This window comes from Gadus morhua, chromosome 2 (genome assembly GCF_902167405.1).
Source record: "Gadus morhua chromosome 2, gadMor3.0, whole genome shotgun sequence".
Lineage (NCBI taxonomy): Eukaryota > Metazoa > Chordata > Actinopteri > Gadiformes > Gadidae > Gadus > Gadus morhua.
The window spans coordinates 607,240-627,494 of NC_044049.1; the positions used below are offsets into that span (position 1 = coordinate 607,240).

The 20,255-nt window shown below is 50.9% G+C and overlaps 2 protein-coding genes across 2 annotated transcripts; one reads left to right on the forward strand and one right to left on the reverse strand.

Moving 5' to 3' along the window:
• Positions 1–4,012: 4,012 nt before the first annotated feature.
• Positions 4,013–15,401, forward strand: ift70 (intraflagellar transport 70). Its single transcript, XM_030341430.1, has 19 exons — positions 4,013–4,347; positions 5,245–5,310; positions 6,143–6,352; positions 6,808–6,864; positions 7,179–7,314; positions 9,432–9,536; positions 9,715–9,843; positions 10,044–10,100; positions 10,523–10,677; positions 11,516–11,581; positions 11,655–11,708; positions 12,059–12,124; positions 12,297–12,373; positions 12,633–12,843; positions 13,008–13,079; positions 13,654–13,757; positions 13,866–13,944; positions 14,200–14,329; positions 14,911–15,401. The coding sequence occupies exons 1-19, from the start codon at positions 4,294–4,296 to the stop codon at positions 15,063–15,065; spliced, it is 1,983 nt and encodes a 660-aa protein (XP_030197290.1). The 5' UTR covers positions 4,013–4,293; the 3' UTR covers positions 15,066–15,401.
• c2h16orf89 (chromosome 2 C16orf89 homolog) lies at positions 15,342–20,214 on the reverse strand. The gene is made up of 8 exons (XM_030340995.1): positions 19,772–20,214; positions 18,675–18,827; positions 18,104–18,254; positions 17,671–17,788; positions 17,385–17,547; positions 16,764–16,868; positions 16,419–16,520; positions 15,342–15,888 (listed from the first exon to the last, which is right to left on the reverse strand). The coding sequence occupies exons 1-8, from the start codon at positions 19,959–19,961 to the stop codon at positions 15,773–15,775; spliced, it is 1,098 nt and encodes a 365-aa protein (XP_030196855.1). The 5' UTR covers positions 19,962–20,214; the 3' UTR covers positions 15,342–15,772.
• Between the last annotated feature and the right edge of the window lie 41 nt (positions 20,215–20,255).

Here is a 20,255-nt window from a genome sequence, read left to right on the forward strand (position 1 = left end):
CAGAGTCTTTATAACCTCGTCCACCACAGTGGGCAGCAAACACTGCATTGCTGTGGGAAGTGGGAACCTTCCCAGGACTGGAGAACCCAGACTGAACAATCAGACTGCACCAGCCAGCCCCATCACACAGTCAGCACAGCAGACAGGGCTTCAGCCTCACCGGCCGTCCGTACTCACTAACGCAGGATAATGAAACGCTGTAATGTGTCGACCAGGCCCTGCCACGCTCCACTGTTAAGTACATCTGCAGAGGATTGGAGACCGGACCTGGTCTGACCACACCTGCCTCGAACAGTGAGGTCAACAGACACTGTAGAGATGAGCTCAGAGTTGTTGTTTAAGTGACGTGCGGGTAGGACGCCTGACTCGAGGTACGGATGGAGTCACATTTTGATGGTTGTCTACCACAGATGAGGGGGCGGAGTATTTAAGAGATTTTTATGACTCCGCCCCTTCGTCATAAAGACTCCGCCCCTCACCTGTGGTGGTCATAAAGTCTCTGCCCCCTCACCTGTGTTAGTCATAAAGACTCCGCCCACTCACTTGTGGTAGTCTTACATACCCTGCCCCTCAACTTTGGTGGTCATAAAGACTCCGCCCACTCAGCTGTGGTTGTCATAAAGACTCCACCCCCTCACCTGTGGTAGTCATACAGACTCCACCCCCTCACCTGTGGTGGTCAGAAAGACTCCACCCCCTCACCTGTGTTAGTCATACAGTCTCCGCCCACTCACCTGTGGTAGTCATACAGTCTCCACCCCTCACCTGTGTTAGTCATACAGTCTCCGCCCACTCACCTGTGGTTGTCATACAGTCTCCACCCCCTCACCTGTGGTAGTCATACAGTCTCAACCCCCTCACCTGTGTTAGTCATACAGTCTCCGCCCCCTCACCTGTGGTGGTCAGAAAGACTCCACCCCCTCACCTGTGTTAGTCATACAGTCTCCACCCCCTCACCTGTGGTAGTCATACAGTCTCAACCCCCTCACCTGTGTTAGTCATACAGTCTCCGCCCACTCACCTGTGGTAGTCATACAGTCTCCGCCCACTCACCTGTGGTAGTCGGGGAGGAGGGACTGGTGGTCGTTCCGCAGCGCTCCTTTGATCTGGGTGATGATGTCATACCTCCAGTTGTCCAGAACCTCTGTCAGGTTGGACACGCCTCGCGTGTTCACATTCTGAGCTGGGGGACAGACAGGTAGGGAATCAGATAGACCGACAGGTGATCAGACAGACAGACAAACAGACACAGAGGGTATCTTTCTGACAGATTGGGAATAGGCAATAGGGGCTAAAGGTCAGGGATTAGGGGTCAGGGTTAGGATCAGAGGTTAAGGGTCAAGGTTAGGATCAGGGGTTAAGGGTCAGAGTTAGGGTCAGAGGTTAAGGGTCGGGCATTAAGGGGTTCTGGAGCTCACAGCCATCCCTGTAGTTCCACTCGTCGGCCGCTTTGGCCTTCGGCCGTCGTTTCTGAGCCAACACCGTAACCATGGCAATGGCCAATAACAGCAGCATGGTCAGTTTGATCGCCATGACGATGCCAGCTCCTGTGGAGAAGTGAGGTGTTCAAGAGGACAAACAGATGGAATGAAACGTTTGTGTAGAGAGACCATACAAAGTCAACACTTACAAAGACAGACTGTTCATTCATGACCAAATACACTTAAACAGAGAGTTTCTTAACCTTGAAAGACACTTTAACAGCCAGTTTCTTAATGACTAAAACACTTAAATTGACAGTTTCTTAATTACGAAAAAAAACACTTAAACAGACGGTTTCTTAATGACCAAACCCACTTAAATATTCAGTTACTTAACCCTGAAAGACACTTGAACAGCCAGTTTTTTAACCTTGAAACACCCTTAAACAGCCAATTTCTTAACCTTGAAAGACACTTAAACAGCCAGTTTCTTAACCTTGAAACACACTTAAACAGCCAGTTTCTTAACCCTGAAAGACACTTGAAAAGCCAGTTTTAACCTTGAAACAGACTTAAAAAGACAGTTTCTTAACCTTGAAAGACACTTTAACAGCCAGTTTCATAACCGTGGAACATACTTAAAGCCAGTTTCTTCTGAGCCTTCTAACCAAGCAGCTAATCACGGACCGACTGGACTGACCTGCAGAGACGAGGGCAGCCTGGAGGTCCTGAAGGAGAGTGAAGGGAGGATGGAGGCAGCCTGGAACACACTCCCCTCTCCCCGCCTGCCCAGCCCAACCTCCTCCACCCCAGGCTGCCCACCGAACCTCCCCCTTAACCTCCACCCTCACCTCCCCCCTTACCTCCACCACCCTAACCTCTACCCTAACCTCCACCACCCTAACCTCCACCCTAACCTACACTAACCTCCACCCTAACCTCCACCACCCTAACCTTCTCTGCTGCTCTCCAACGAAGGCGGTCTCTCCTCCCTCTGCTCTCTGCTCCCTCTGCCCCCTCCCGGCCCTTACCGCCCCTGCCTCTGCTCTTTGTCTCTGTCCTGTGCCGTCTCTTTCTAAATCTGTCAGAGCCTCTCTCTGCATTTCTATCCGAAACCTAAATCATGGATCTGATTGGCTGGTCTCTCAACGCTATTGATCAGATTTTCTCGACGAGAAAACTGGACAAAGGAGAGCCCGCCTGCCCTGACGGAACGCTTTCAGTGGGATACGTGATGGACTCCTGGACAGAGTGGAGGCCTTTATGTCTCGCCATACTTTCCGTCGAGGATGTTGAAGACGTCTACATACTTGGGATTATGATAACAGGATTCCAGAATTTGGCTAATTCGGCTATTTGGAATCTGTAATTTGGAACATTGCAGAGAGTACCAGAGAGACTTAAGACGGGCAAAAATTGCAGAGTCGGCCTGACCCAAAGCAATCGTTATCTTTATTCGGCTCCCCCACATCGGCCTTGGAAGGCTGATATCTCCCCCCCCCCCATCCTGCCCCAACCCTCCTCCTCCCGTGAACTTTATCTCTGGATCAGAACTCTTTGTGGTCGCTCCACGGCAATGGTCGTGTCCTCGTCACCAGCATCAGACGGGAGAGACACTGTTGAGTCTGGGTGGCGATGGAGTCCTTGGGCTCACACACACACACACACACACACACACACACACACACACACACACACACACACACACACACACACACACACACACACCACACACACACACACACACACACACACACACACACACACACACACACAAGACACATAACACACACACACCCCCTGGACTCAACGCCTTCTGGACTCCCTCCCCCTCTCCGTCCCTCGTCACAGTACAGTACGCCACCAGTGATGCGACGCGCCCGCTGGCTGCGTCCTCCCCCCGGTGTCTGAGCTGGGACACCTCCCCTCCCCGAAAACCCTTCCCCCCTCCCACATGTGTTGGTGATGTTTTTAATATGTTACTTGTGATGAGGTGCCTAGTTTGGGAATTACCTTTTTTCCCTCTTGTTGTCAATTTCTTATCTAATAATGAGGGAGCGCATGCGCCCCGACAGTCTCTCCGTCCTGTCTCTCCACACTGTCCTTTTATGTTTATTTTATGTGTGTGTGTGTGTGTGTGTGTGTGTGTGTGTGTGTGTGTGTGTGTGTGTGTGTGTGTGTGTGTGTGTGTGTGTGTGTGTGTGTGTGTGTGTGTGTGTGTGTGTGTGTGTGTGTGTGTTAAGACGTGTTTTCGCGCTTGCGGCGTGCCAACATGCGCGCTTGGGACAGAGTTAAAGAATGAGCTCATCATTGGTTTACCAGCCTCAAACTAGTTATTTTTTATATGGTAAGTTGATCGAGAAAGAAAGAAAGAAAGAAAGAAAGAAAGAAAGAAAGAAAGAAAGAAAGAAAGAAAGAAAGAAAGAAAGAAAGAAAGAAAGAAAGAAAGAAAGAAAGAAAGAAAGAAAGAAAGAAAGAAAGAAAGAAAGAAAGAAAGATAGAATTGTATGAGTATTTGTCGAGTCCATAGTATGAGTCACTACAACGCAAAACGTTTAATAATGAAACAATAGTAATGCGCTTAATAACTAAAATGAATGAACAACAAACTTCCATGAAAAGAACGTTGGTTAGGAGTTGCATTTGTATCCGGAGAGTTGATTGGCTGTTTAATGGAGAGAATCTTTCTCCGGAGAGTTGATTGGCCCTTGTACGTTCCGTCGGGATGTCCGTTTCCGGGTTTGCTGCTGTTGCCTAGTAACCGTTCACAGGCGTTCGACTCGTAGCCATCGGTAGCTCCGAGCTGAGGGATCGGTTCCCGTTCTGACCCACAACCCGGTGTCCCACCGACCGCCGACCCTCCGTAGACATCATGACCCCCACGGTCATCAAGGACGGAGAATACACTGCGACCATCTACCGCCTGGTAGGGCTACCTATTAGCCTGTTAGCATGTTAGCCCGTTAGCCTCGGAGGAGCTGGGATATAACAACATCTGTTCGGTCTGCTAAGGAACGACCAACTACTTATCTTCCCTTATCTATGAATATGTATGTTGTATATATCTATAGCGTTATGTGTGTATACTGTATACATCTATAGTGTATATATCGATAGTTATATGTGTGTGTATTGTGTATACTGTATATCTATAGCTCTTATGTGTTTATATATTGTATACATCTGAAGCTATGTGTGTGTATACTGTATATCTATAGCTCTTATGTGTTTATATATTGTATACATCTGAAGCTATGTGTGTGTATACTGTATATCTATAGCTCTTATGTGTTTATATATTGTATACATCTGAAGCTATGTGTGTGTATACTGTATTTCTATAGCTATATATGTGTGTGTTTATATTGTATACATCTAAAGCTATTTGTGTTAGTATATATTGTGCACATCGATAGCTATATGTGTGTGCATATATTGTCTTTAGCTATTTAGCCATTAAGATGAAAAAAATAATCTATAACTTTATTGTATACTTCTATAGCTATTTATATTCATATATTGATACATCTATAACTATCTAGATAGATATCTATTGATGCATCTATAGCTATCTAGATAGATATCTATTGATACATCTATAGCTATATAGATCGATATCTATTGATACATCTAGAGCTATATAGATAGATATCTATTGATACATCTATAGCTATATAGATAGATATCTATTGATACATCTATAGCTATATAGATAGATATCTATTGATACATCTAGAGCTATATAGATAGATATCTATTGATACATCTATAGCTATGTAGATAGATATCCATCTCATCAAGCTCCTTTTCTCCTTTACTCCAGATCAAAGAGTGTCGCTATGGAGACGCTATCGTGATCCTCAACCACCAGCTGGAGAAACACATGAAGGTCGGACCCACAGCTGCACGCTAGGCCCGGGCGATACTGCAAAAATTATTATCAGGATTATTTTTTCGATATTAATCACGATATATCATTTGGTACTGCTACAGCCTGAAGAAACCAGAGTGTTCATTAGTTAAACCATACACTTTTGTTTATTACCGTATCACATAAATATAAACATTTAACTTCACAAACATGTTTTATCTGCCCCCAACAGAACAATATAAGGTAGCTTGCCTTGTAACCTATTGAAAATAATGTAAATACAAATAAAAGCTCTGACTTCTTTCACACTAAACTCCTTTGGCAGGGATTCAGAAAGCATCTTAAATTTTGTAGAGGCACAACCAATGCATAAAAAGTGGGGTATGCATTGGTTGGCTCTGTTGGCTCTGTTTACAGAGCCAACCCCTTCCTGTTTACAGAGCCAACCCCTTCCTGTTTACAGAGCCAACCCCTTCCTGTTTACAGAGCCAGCTCTTTCGTTTTACAGAGCCATCTCCTTCCTGTTGACAGAGCCAACCCCTTCCTGTTTACAGAGCCAACCCCTTCCTGTTTACAGAGCCAGCCCCTTCCTGTTTACAGAGCCAGCCCCTTCCTGTTTACAGAGCGATGATATCTAGCATAGCGTGACTAGGGGGAGGGTCTTGGCAGCTTGGCCCTTCTAGTAATACCAGCTGTGAGATGCGTTGCCTTCCTCTGGTATTCTCAGTCTTTTAACTTGTAGTGGTTGTCCTCTCAGAGTATTACCTCCTGTGTAACACTCTGTGGACGGCCCTGAGTCTACAGGCTGCTGTATGATGCTGTCCTGACTCAGCGTGTTGTCCCCCTGTAGTCCCGGGCGGCCCTGTCCCTGCTGGGCTACTGCTGCTTCCACACGCAGGACTTCAGCACGGCGGCCGACTGCTACGAGCAGCTCAGCCTGCTGCACCCCGAGGTGGAGGAGTACCGGCTGTACCACGCCCAGGCCCTGGCCCGCGCCTGCTGCTACCCGGAGGCCATGAAGGCCAGCTTCCTGCTGGACAACCCCAGCACCTATACCAGGGTACACGCACATGGACACGGACACACGCTCACGCACGCACACAGACACACGGACACGGACACGCACACACGCACACGCACACGGACACACACACGGACACATGCACACGGACACATGGACACACACATGCACACGGACGCACACAGACACACGCACACACAAGCACACATAAACACACGCACACGGACGCACACAGACACACGGAAACACACATGCACACGCACACAGATACACACACACACGGAATCACACGGACACACACACACACACACACACACACATATGCACATATACACATACACATACAGATACACACACACACAAACTACACTACACACACTACACTACACTACACTACACTACACTACACTACACACACTACACTACACTACACTACACATACAGTAACAACCACTCTGTGTCAGATGATCAATCCTCTCCTCTCTTTGTATTAGATGATCAAGCTACAGGCTGCTATCAAATACGGAGAGGAAGAGTATTCCGCTGCTAAGGTAACGTCCTCTTCCTCCTCTTCGTCATCGTCAACACTAGGCGGTGATGCTGGAGCCGGTTTATTGTAGGTTTAGTATCTAATGATTCATGGTCTGGGGCTCCATGGAGACCTCCTGAGTGTCTGATCCCTCAATGGTCAGCCTCAGCCGCCCCAGAATGTGTATTTAATTTGTGTTTAATGTATAGTGAATGTGTATTTAATGTATGTGTATTGTATCTGTCATATGTATATGTAATGTGTATATCTAATGTATGTGTTATGTCTATGTAATGTGTGTATCTAATGTGTGTGTAATGTGTGCTGTGAGGACAGGCCCTGGTGGAGCAGCTGCCCCAGGAGGAGCCGGACTACGAGGTGAAGATGGCCTGCCTCCTCTACCGCGAGGAGCAGTACGAGGAGGCCCGCAGGAGGTTCACCTCGGCCCAGCAGGCCCTGGGCTACCAGCCAGGTACACACCGAGTACATTAGACTGCACACTGCATTATACTGCACACCGAGTACATTAGACTGCACACTGCATTACACTGCACACCAAGTACATTATACTGCACACTGCATTACACTGCACACCGAGTACATTATACTGCACACCGAGTACATTAGACTGCACACTGCATTACACTGCACACCGAGTACATTAGACTGCACACTGCATTACACTGTACACCGAGTACATTAGACTGCACACTGCATTACACTGCACACCGAGTACATTAGACTGCACACTGCATTATACTGCACACCGAGTACATTAGACTGCACACTGCATTATACTGCACACCGAGTACATTAGACTGCACACTGCATTACACTGCACACCGAGTACATTAGACTGCACACCGAGTACATTAGACTGCACACTGCATTACACTGCACACCGAGTACATTATACTGCACACTGCATTACACTGCACACCGAGTACATTAGACTGCACACTGCATTACACTGCACACCGAGTACATTAGACTGCACACTGCATTACACTGCACACCGAGTACATTATACTGCACACCGAGTACATTAGACTGCACACTGCATTACACTGCACACCGAGTACATTATACTGCACACTGCATTACACTGCACACCGAGTACATTATACTGCACACTGCATTACACTGCACACCGAGTACATTAGACTGCACACCGAGTACATTATACTGCACACCGAGTACATTAGACTGCACACTGCATTACACTGCACACCGAGTACATTATACTGCACACTGCATTACACTGCACACCAAGTACATTATACTGCACACTGCATTACACTGCACACCGAGTACATTATACTGCACACCGAGTACATTAGACTGCACACCGAGTACATTAGACTGCACACTGCATTATACTGCACACCGAGTACATTAGACTGCACACTGCATTATACTGCACACCGAGTACATTAGACTGCACACTGCATTACACTGCACACCGAGTACATTATACTGCACACCGAGTACATTAGACTGCACACTGCATTATACTGCACACCGAGTACATTAGACTGCACACTGCATTACACTGCACACCGAGTACATTAGACTGCACACTGCATTACACTGCACACCGAGTACATTATACTGCACACCGAGTACATTAGACTGCACACTGCATTACACTGCACACCGAGTACATTATACTGCACACTGCATTACACTGCACACCGAGTACATTATACTGCACACTGCATTACACTGCACACCGAGTACATTAGACTGCACACCGAGTACATTATACTGCACACCGAGTACATTAGACTGCACACTGCATTACACTGCACACCGAGTACATTATACTGCACACTGCATTACACTGCACACCAAGTACATTATACTGCACACTGCATTACACTGCACACCGAGTACATTATACTGCACACCGAGTACATTAGACTGCACACTGCATTATACTGCACACCGAGTACATTAGACTGCACACCGAGTACATTAGACTGCACACTGCATTATACTGCACACCGAGTACATTAGACTGCACACTGCATTATACTGCACACCGAGTACATTAGACTGCACACTGCATTACACTGCACACCGAGTACATTATACTGCACACCGAGTACATTAGACTGCACACTGCATTATACTGCACACCGAGTACATTAGACTGCACACTGCATTATACTGCACACCGAGTACATTAGACTGCACACTGCATTATACTGCACACCGAGTACATTAGACTGCACACTGCATTATACTGCACACCGAGTACATTATACTGAGCGCTGAGTACATTATACTGCACACTGAGTACGTTATACTGCACAATGTGTACATTATACTGCACTCTGTGTACATTTATACTGCAAAATGCACTGGATTTATACTGCACAATGTATACATTTATACTTCACCCTGCATACATTTATACTGAGCACTGTATACATTCTATATTCATACATTCAGGTCTGACATTAACTCTCTCCCCCTCTCCCTCTCTCTCCTCTCCCCTCCTCTCCCTCTCTCTCCTCTCCCCCCCTCTCCTCCTCTCCCCTCTTCTCCCCCTCTTCCCCTCTCCCCCTCTCCTCCCTCCCTCAGACCTGTCCTACAACATGGCTCTGTGTTACTACAGCATGAAGAACTACAGCGCGGCTCTGAAGCACATCGCAGAGATCATCGAGAGAGGGATCCGGGAGCACCCTGGTACACACGCACGCACGCACGCACGCACACACACACACACACACACACACACACACACACACACACACACACACACACACACACACACACACACACACACACACACACACACACACACACACACACACACACACACACACACCCCTAACCCTGACCCCTGGGTCGCCTCCCCCTGCAGAGCTGAGCGTCGGCATGACGACGGAGGGCGTGGAGGTGCGCAGCGTGGGCAACACCCTGACCCTCCAGCAGACGGCGCTGATCGAGGCCTTCAACCTCAAGGCCGCCGTCCAGTTCCAGCTCAGGAACCGTGAGACGCACACAGATCAGTATCCATCTACACATAGATCTATAGATCTACAGTATAGCCATATCCATCTACATATAGATCTATAGATCTATAGCCATATCCATCTACATATAGATCTAGAGATCTCGTTTGCATATCCAAGTTGTGCTGCAGTAGAGGTACAGTAGGTCATGTGGTCCTCCTCTCATGTGATCCCACAGTGGAGGGGGCTCAGGACGCGCTGACAGACATGCCCCCCCCGGACAGACGAGGTGAGGACACATTTACATTTAGGGCATTTAGCAGACGCTTTTATCCAAAGCGACTTACAATATGTACATTTGTCATAAGAAGTGCATCAATATATCGCTGTCGGTACAGAAAGGATGTTCATAGAACCAAGTGCAAGTACCACAATCGCTAGGCTAACCAATTCCCGTGTTACAGCCATGATAGATGAAACTGCAGTTGCTACACAGTTAAGAGTGTGAAGGACACGCCTTCACACTCTCTCCAACGTGTCGTACACACATCAACACATACCACCGTCCACTGTTTGAACCCACTGTTGATACGACCCGAGCACACTGACCTACCACCACCCACTAACCCACTGACCCACTGACCTACATAGCATAACCCCCATCGCACCCCTTCCCCCCCTGTGTGTGTGTGTGTGTGTGTGTGTGTGTGTGTGTGTAGGAGCTGGACCCCGTGACCCTCCACAACCAGGCCCTGCTGAACATGGAGCGCCGTCCCTCGGAGGGCTTCGAGAAGCTGGCCTTCCTCCTGCAGCAGGACCCCTTCCCCCCGGTCACCTTCGGGAACCTGCTGCTGCTCTACTGCAAGTATGAGGTACTGCTCTCACCTGGTACACCACCTGGTACACCACCTGGTACACCACCTGGTACACTACCTGGTACACCACCTGGTACACCACCTGGTACACCACCTAGTACCCCACCTACAGTACACCACCTGGTACACCACCTGGTACACCACCTGGTAGACTCACCTGGTACACCACCTGGTACACCACCTGATACACCACCCGGTACACCACCTGGTATTCTCACCTGGTAGACTCACCTGGTACACCACCCGGTACACCAATCGGTACACCTCCTGATACACCACCTGGTAGACTGTCCCCTCACCTGGTCCTCTCTCTCTCCCCCCCCCCCCCCCCCCCCCCCTCACTTGGTTCTCCCTCTCCCCCCCCCCCCCTCACCTGGTCTCTCTCTCTCTCTCTCTCTCTCTCTCTCTCTCTCTCTCTCTCTCTCTCTCTCTCTCTCTGACTCTCTCTCTCCTCTCTCTCTCTCTCTCTCTCTCTCTCTGACTCTCTCTCTGACTCTCTCTCTCTCTCTCTCCCACCCACCTGGTATCCTCACCTGGTTCTCTCTCTCCCCTCTCCTCACTTGGTTCTCTCTCTCTCTCTCTCTCTCTCTCTCTCTCCTTCCCTCCCTCCCTCTCCCTCTCACCTGGCCTCACCTGGTATCCTCACCCGGTCCTCCCTCTCTCTCTCTCTCTCCCTCCCTCCCTCCCTCTCACCTGGTATCCTCACCTGGTTCTCTCTCTCCCCTCTCCTTACCCGGTCCTCTCTCTCTCTCTCTCTCTCTCTCTCTCTCGTTCCCTCCCTCCCTCTCCCTCTCACCTGGTATCCTCACCTGGTCCTCTCTCTCCCCTGTCCCAGTACTTTGACCTGGCTGCAGACGTCCTTGCGGAGAACGCCCACCTCACCTACCGCTTCCTGTCCCCGGTGAGTTCCTGTCTCCTGACGGTTGGTACCTCACCGTGGCTCAGAGTCCTGACTGCAGCCTCTCTGTCCTCAGTACCTGTACGAGTTCCTGGACGCCATGCTGACCTGCCAGACCGCCCCCGAGGAGGTAGGCCTTACAGCCCACTGAGCCCCACCCACCGCCTGGCGCTCTAGGGCGGCAGGCACCGGCTCTGGTCTGGTTCCGGTCTGATCTGGTTCTGGTTCCTATCTGATCTGGTTCTGGTTCTGGTTCCTGTCTGATCTGGTTCTGGTTCTGGTTCCTGTCTGATCTGGTTCTGGTTCTGGTTCCTGTCTGATCTGGTTCCGGTCTGATCAGGTTTTGGTTCTGGCTCCTTTCTGATCTGGTTCCGGTCTGATCCGGTTCTGGTTCAGGTTCATGTATGATCCGGTTCCGGTTCCGGTCTGATCCGGTTCTGGTTCCGGTCTGATCCGGTTCTGCTGTGTGTTTCTCTACAGGCCTTCAGGAAGTTTGACGACATGAACGGCAAACTGACGGAACAACTCCGCAAGCTGGCCAAACAGGTCATCCACCCCCACACACACAAATACACACACACACACACACACACTCACACACACACACACACACACACACACACACACACACACACACACACACACACACACACACACACACACACACACACACACACACACACACACAAAGGTCTTAAGGAGGCTCTGTGTGTCTAAGGTGCAGGACTTCAGGCTGGCCCGGGACGACCAGGGGCTGAAGAAGGGGGTGCAGGAGTACGACCAGCTGCTGGAGAGGTAGGACTCCTCTCTGATCTCCACCTGATCTCTGATTGGTGATGTTGAGGTCCATCTGACCTCTGATTGGTTGGTGCAGGTCCATCTGATCTCTGATTGGTTGGTGCAGGTCCGTCTGATCTCTGATTGGTTGGTGCAGGTCCGTCTGATCTCTGATTGGTTGGTGCAGGTCCGTCTGATCTCTGATTGGTTGGTGCAGGTCCGTCTGGTCTCTGATTGGTTCTGACAGGTCCGTCTGGTGTCTGATTGGTTCTGAAAGGTACATCCCGGTGCTGATGGCCCAGGCCAAGATCTACTGGAGCCGGGACAACTTCCAGATGGTGGAGAAGATCTTCCGCAAGTCGGTGGAGATCTGCAACGAGCACGACACCTGGAAGCTGAACGTGGCGCACGTCCTCTTCATGCAGGAGAACAAGTACAAGGAGGCCATCGGGTTCTACGAGCCCATCGTCAAGAAGCACTACGACAACGTGGGTCCACACCGGAGCCTGAACACACACCACACACAGCCAGTAGGGCCTGAAGCTCTGGTGTTATGATAGTATTTAATACTCTATTATATATTATAATACTCTGGTGTTATGGTACCATTTAATACTCTATTATATAATGGAGTACTCTTTGTGTGTTCTAGATCCTGAACGTCAGTGCGGTGGTTCTGGCCAACCTGTGTGTCTCCTACATCATGACCAGCCAGAACGAGGAGGTCAGCCCCCTCACCACCTCCACAACCCCCACCACCACCACCTCCACCACCCCCACCTCCACCACCTACCTCCACCACCACCACCACTATCACCACCACCACCACCAGCACCACCTCCACCACCACCACCACCTCCACCACCACCACCCCCACCTCCACCACCCCCACCACCACCACCACCACCACCACCCCCACCACCCCCACCTCCACCACCCCCACCACCACCTCCACCACCCCCACCACCACCCCCACCCCCACCCCACCACCACCCCCACCACCACCACCACCTCCACCACCCCCACCACCACCACCACCACCTCCACCACCACCACCACCACCACCACCTCCACCACCACCACCCCCACCACCACCACCTCCACCTCCACCACCCCCACCCCCACCACCTCCACCACCACCACCACCACCTCCACCACCACCACCACCACCACCACCTCACTACCTCACCGACCCCTATATATTTATCAATGGATTGAATTATTTCAGGGTTTATCTCCTAGACATATTTCTTCCTGTTTACATATGAGGGTTTGTGTTTCCTGCTTCCTGTCTGCAGGCGGAGGAGCTGATGAGGAAGATAGAGAAGGAGGAAGAGCAGATCTCCTACGACGCCCCGGACAAGAAGGTGTTCCACCTCTGCATCGTCAACCTGGTAATCGGGTGAGAGAGCCCAGAGAGACTCGAGACAATGACCAGCGGCTGTCCTGCAGTACAGACAGATACTGTGTAATAATGTGTATAGTGAGTACTGAGTATGTGTTTCTGCAGCACGCTGTACTGCGCTAAAGGGAACTACGACTTCGGCATATCTAGAGTCATCAAGAGTCTAGAGCCCTACAACAAGAAGGTATGAACATCACACGCCTCAAGACACACAAACATATAGCATATGGACACTGGTCCCCCCCCCCTTGGTGACCGTTACTGGGCTCCCCCAGACATGATGTAGGGCGGTGGGCTGTGTACTAATGTGTGTTTGTGTGTGTGTACTAATTTGTGTGTGTGTGTGTGTGTGTGTGTGTGTGTGTGTGTGTGTGTGTGTGTGTGTGTGTGTGTGTGTGTGTGTGTGTGTGTGTGTGTGTGTGTGTGTGTGTGTGTGTAGCTGGGGACAGACACCTGGTTCTACGCTAAGCGCTGCGTCCTCTCCCTGCTGGAGAACATGTCCAAACACATGATCCTGCTGAGGGACGCCGTGGTGCAGGACTGCCTGCTGTTCCTGGAGCGCTGCGAAGGTACCACACTCTACACACTGTGCACTACACACTGCACACACACACACACACACACACACACACACACACACACACACACACACACACACACACACACACACACACACACACACACACACACACACACACAAACACACACTGTACACACTATGCACTACACACTGTACACACACACACACACACACACACTGTACACACACACACACACACACACACACACACACACACATACACACACATACACACACACTGTACACACTTTACATTCCGCACTGTGTAATACACTGTACACACTGTGCACTTCACACTGTACACACTGTACACTACACACTACTGACACACACACACTGTGCACTACACACTGTGCCGACACACACACACACTGTACACTACAAATGATACAGTATACACACACTGCACTACACACACTATACACTACTCTATTCACTGTGTTGGACACACTGCACTACACTGTGTACTAAATACTACACACACTTTGCACTATAGATCTTTATATCTAAATTACTATATTGATGTCTTATGTCTATGTATATCTATAACCCCCTCCCCCCCCCCCCCAGTGTACGGCCGGGAGGAGCCGGCGGTGATCCAGGCCCCCCTGCAGGACGAGCGCTCCTCCTCCTCCTCCTCCTCCTCCCTGGGGAGGAACAGCGTCACCTACGAGGCGCGCCTCCTCAAGGCCCTCTTCTACCAGGTCATCGGCTGGAACGAGTGAGGTCACCGCCCTGCCGTGATGTCGTCGCCCTGCCGTGAGGTCATCACCCTGCCGTGATGTCATCAACCATAGCTGGACCGTGATGACTTCACCTCACCGAGACCGTGATGTCATCACAGGGACCAGGAACCCTGCTGGTTGTTCAGGGATGTGATGTCATCAGACTGCTGAACCCCACAGCCCTGTATATCTTTACATCTTTATATTTATATCTTTATATTTATATGTATAGACCAGTTCGTCCTGCTAGTGGTTCATTTAGGACAAGACCACGTCTCCATGGTAACATCATTTTTATTGAACAGCTGTGTAGATAATAAATCGTGGTCTGTGATACGTCCGTCCAGTCTGCTCCCGTTTCTCACATCCTGCCCTCTTCATCCTCTAGATAGATCCTCTGTAGACTAACGGTAAGGGGGGGGGCGGGGCATCAGGAGGGGGCGGGGCCACCAGGAGGGGGTCGGGGCCATCAGGAGGGGGCGGGCCATCAGGAGGGGGCGGGGCCATCAGGAGGTGGGCGGGGCTGGCTAATCAGGAGCTGGGCGGGCCATCAGGAGGGGGGGTCCATCAGGAGGTGGGCGGGGCTGGCTAATCAGGAGGTGGGCGGGCCATCAGGAGGGGGGTTCCATCAGGAGGTGGGCGGGGCCATCAGGAGGGGGCGGGTCCGTCAGGAGGGGGGCGGGGCCATTATGAGGAGGGCGGGGCCATTATGAGGAGGGCGGGGCCAGCGGTCTCTTGGTGATGTCCTGCTCCGTCAGCTGGTAGTTGAGGTAGCCGCCCAGCGCACTCACCGCCACCCCGGTCACATGACTGGAGCACCCGTCTGCAGGTCACATGACATATGGTCAGACACCCTGATCACATGGAGTAGGACGGGCCTCAAAGAGAGGCTGAGGGGAACACTCTGTTCTGATTGGTTTACACAAGAGGCTGAGGAGAACACTGTTCTGATTGGTTACAGTGGGTAGTACCAGTGCTTCCTAGCGCCCTCAACAACTCGTACATCTCCATTATGTCAATGTTCTCGATGCCCCTGATGAATCAGTGGTCCTATTGGTTCAGAGCCTCCGGGACCCACCTCTCAGCCTGAACTCTGTGATCCTATTGGTTCAGAGCCTCCGGGACCCACCTCTCAGCCTGAAGCCTGTGACCCTATTGGTTCAGAGCCTCCGGGACCCACCTCTCAGCCTGAACTCTGTGATCCTATTGGTTCAGAGCGTCACCTCTCAGTCTGAACTCTGTGGTCCTATTGGTTCAGAGCGTCACCTCTCAGCCTGAACTCTGTGATCCTATTGGTTCAGAGCCGCTGGGACCTACCTCTCAGCCTGAACTCTGTGATCCTATTGGCCTCACCTCTCAGGGTCTTCTCCCTCCGCTTCACCCTCCTGGGGGGCGGGGGCGGGGGGCGCAGCTGCTCCAGAAGCTCCTCCCCCATGATCTGGGACATCGCCCGCTCTGGAACACAGCACCACGTCAACTACACTTCCCATCACGCATCAGACAAGGGTTGGTTGGTTCAGGGTTAGTTTAGGTGTATGGTTAGTTCAGGGTTAGTTAAGGTGTTTGGTTAGTTCAGGGTTAGTTTAGGTGTATGGTTAGTTCAGGGTTAGTTTAGGTGTTTGGTTGGTTCAGAGTTAGTTAAGGTGTAGGTTAGTTCAGGGTTAGTTAAGGTGTCTTGTCGGTCAGCCGTCTCCTCACCATCCCTCCCGAAGCAACCGGACGTCGGGTCCTGCAGTCTGAGGATGTGCTGCAGCCAGTCCGGTTTGTAGAAGTCGGAGAAGCCGGCCAGACCACACAGCAGGACTGAGGAGGGAGAGGGAGGAGGAGAGGGGAGGAGGAGGAGGAGGGAGGAGAGGGGTAGAGGAGGAGGAAGGAGGGAGGAGAGAGGGGTGGAGGAGGGAGGAGAGGGGAGGAGGAGAAGGGAGGAGAGGGGGGTGGAGGGAGGAGAGAGGGAGGAGGAGGAGAGAGGAGGGAGGAGGAGGGAGGAGAGGGGAGGAGGAGGAGAGAGGAGGAGGGAGGAGAGAGGGGTGGAGGAGGGAGGAGAGGGGAGGAGGAGGGAGGAGAGGGGTGGAGGAGGAGAGAGGGGTGGAGGAGGGAGGAGAGGGGGGTGGAGGAGGGAGGAGAGAGGGAGGAGGAGGGAGGGGAGGAGGGAGGAGAGGGGGGTGGAGGAGGGAGGAGGGGGGGAGAGGGGATGAGGAGGGAGAGAAAGGGAGGAGGAGGGAGGAGAGAGGGAGGAGGAGAGGGGGGAGGAGGAGAGAGAGGGCCGTCAGAGGGAGGCGTGGAGGCGTGGAGCCACTGAGTGGACGAGGAGGTACCGACTGTTCTCGATGAAGATGTCCTGGGTGTGAGCGTTGAGGCCGGTCTTCAGGGCCTCCTGGTTGCTGCTCATCATGTTGGAGCAGAAGATCTTCTGGTAGTCTGCCTCCGTCAGGTTGGCTCTGGACTCCCGGACGTCTCCCTTCAGCAGGCTGCTGCAGCCCTTCTGAGAGGGAGGAGAACCAGGAGGAGAACAATGTCATCTAGGACTTTATAGAGCATCGTTGTAGTATGTATTCAGTGTGTGTGTGTGTGTGTGTGTATTTGTGTGTATCAGTGTGTTAGTTACCATGGAAGCGATGAGGAAATAGAGCAGCTGGTGAGAGAGAGAGTAGAGCGGGCAGTCGAACATGGTCATGGTGTCTCTGCACGACTCGGTCACGATGCACGGGGTCCCCTTCTGCTTCCTGTCCAGGTGCAGCATGGGAAATACAAGTGGACCAATTAGCTTCCGCCTACCAAAGCTGTTTTACTGAGAAATATCCAGAAGCAAGATAAATATTTCTATGTAGTCATTTAGTGGGGAGTCCTGGGGGGACTACAGGGCAGGGTCTCTGGTCCTGGGGGGGCTACGGGGTAGGGTCTGGTCCTGGGGGGCTACAGGGTGGGTCTGGTCTGGTCCTGGGGGGCTACAGGGGCAGGTCTGGTCCTGGGGGGCTACAGGGTGGGTCTGGTCTGGTCCTGGGCGGGCTACAGGGGGGGTCTGGTCCTCTGAGCCGTACCAGGTGCCCAAGAGGAGCGTCATGCAGGAGTCGCTCAGCTGCTCATCGTAGCACTCGCTGGGCTGGCTGGACGCGTAGCGCAGGCTGGGGTCCGTGGAGCCCCAGGCCTGGGGGACCTTCCAGAACCGCCAGTCCAGTAGGGGCTCGAACTCTGGGGAGGGGGAGAGGGAGGGGGACAGACGGGGGGAGAGAGAGAGAGAGACAGGGGGACAGACGGGGAGAGAGAGAGAGAGAGAGACGGGGGGACAGACAGGGAGAGAGAGAGAGAGACGGGACAAAAAGGTGAGAGAGATGGAGAGTCTGTTCAGGTGAATAACACAAAGTTAAAAGCCTTGTTTAATACCCCTACCTCTGTAGTAGGGGTGTGTAGGCCTACCTCGGTAGTAGGGGGTGTGTAGGCCTACCTCTGTATTAGGGGTGTGTACTCCTACCACTGTAGTAGGAGGTGTGTACTCCTACCTCTGTAGTTGGGGTGTGTGTAGTCCTACCTCGGTAGTAGGGGTGTGTACTCCTACCTCTGTAGTAGGGGATGTGTAGGCCTACCTCTGTAGTAGGGGGTGTGTAGGCCTACCTCGGTAGTACTTGGGGTCGTGTCTCTGCAGGGCGAGCGTGGCCTTGGCCAGGCTCTGGTCCAGCCTCCGCAGCAGGGCCACGGTGGAGGTCCGCTGGGCCCAGCTCAGGGGGTCGGAGTGGGGCCACGTCCGCACGGCCTCCTTCAGCTCGGCTGGGGACCAGGGGGCACACAGGACTGCACTATAGTACATACTACTGCTGTACTACTGTACTACAGTGTACAGGACGACTGTACTACTGTACTATAATATATATACTACTGCTATACTACTGTAGTATACAGGACGACTGTACTACTGTACTATAGTATACAGTACTACCATACTACTGTACTATAGTAAACACCATACTACTGTACTATAGTATACACCATACTACTGTACTATAGTATACACCATACTACTGTACTATAGTATACAGGACGACTGTACTACTGTACTATAGTATACACCATACTATTGTACTATAGTATACAGGACGAGTACTACTGTACTATAGTATACACCATACTACTGTACTATAGTGTACAGGACGACTGTACTACTGTACTATAATATATATACTACTGCTATACTACTGTAGTATACAGGACGACTGTACTACTGTACTATAGTATACAGTACTACCATACTACTGTACTATAGTAAACACCATACTACTGTACTATAGTATACACCATACTACTGTACTATAGTATACAGGACGACTGTACTACTGTACTATAGTATACACCATACTATTGTACTATAGTATACAGGACGAGTACTACTGTACTATAGTATACACCATACTACTGTACTATAGTGTACAGGACGACTGTACTACTGTACTTTATATACTACTGCTATACTACTGTACTATAGTATACGGTATTACTACTAAACTGCTGTACTATAGTATATACTACTATACCTACTATATACTATAGTACAGTACTTTATACACAGCTCTATATCAAGTAGTATACTGAGGTGCAGTTCTTTATATACCTTACCTAACCTACTCACCCTGCAGTATGAGGTAACCTAACCCCACCAACTAACCCACTCACCCTGCAGTATGAGGTAACCTAACCCAACTAACAAACCTACTCACCCTGCAGTATGAGATACCCCACCACCCCGTCCAGGTTGATGTTCTCGTGCTCGCTCTCCAGGAAAGCTGCGGCTCGCGACAGGCTGTTAAGGATGTGGTCCGTGACGTCCTCCTGAGCGGCGCTGGCCGCCACAAGGACGACCAGCACGGCGACGAGCCCCGGCATGGCTCGGGGCTTCTCTCCAGGCATGTCTCGGAGCTTCTCTCCCTGCCCTATGTGCCCTGGCGGCGGCTCTATGTTGCGGGGTTCAGCGGTCGAGCTTTCGACTCCAGAAAGTCGAGATTCGGCCCATCCGGTGGGAGCAGTCACGTGGGCTCGATGCGGGCTTGGATGAATAACAATAACAAAACATTTTTTTTTCCTTTTGTGACATTAAACCTGGTGGGGGGAATAAATTATATTTTATGATTAAACTACTTGAAATCAAATAGGAAATAAGGTACAAAAAGAAAGGTGTGCATAATGTTGGACAGAGATGGCTCC

Bases quoted from the DNA above. Each gene is read 5' to 3' on its own strand.
- ift70 (XM_030341430.1), top strand. From the start codon at position 4,294: ATGACCCCCACGGTCATCAAGGACGGAGAATACACTGCGACCATCTAC. The intron at 10,101-10,522 runs ACACATTTACAT...GTGTGTGTGTGT, and splicing joins CCCGGACAGACGAGGTGAGG to AGGAGCTGGACCCCGTGACC. The intron at 11,582-11,654 runs GTGAGTTCCTGT...CTCTGTCCTCAG, and splicing joins CCTACCGCTTCCTGTCCCCG to TACCTGTACGAGTTCCTGGA.
- c2h16orf89 (XM_030340995.1), bottom strand. From the start codon at position 19,961: ATGCCTGGAGAGAAGCCCCGAGCCATGCCGGGGCTCGTCGCCGTGCTG. The intron at 18,255-18,674 runs GTAGGCCTACAC...CCCCCTCCCCAG, and splicing joins CGACCCCAAGTACTACCGAG to AGTTCGAGCCCCTACTGGAC. The intron at 17,548-17,670 runs GTAACTAACACA...CCTCCCTCTCAG, and splicing joins ATTTCCTCATCGCTTCCATG to AAGGGCTGCAGCAGCCTGCT.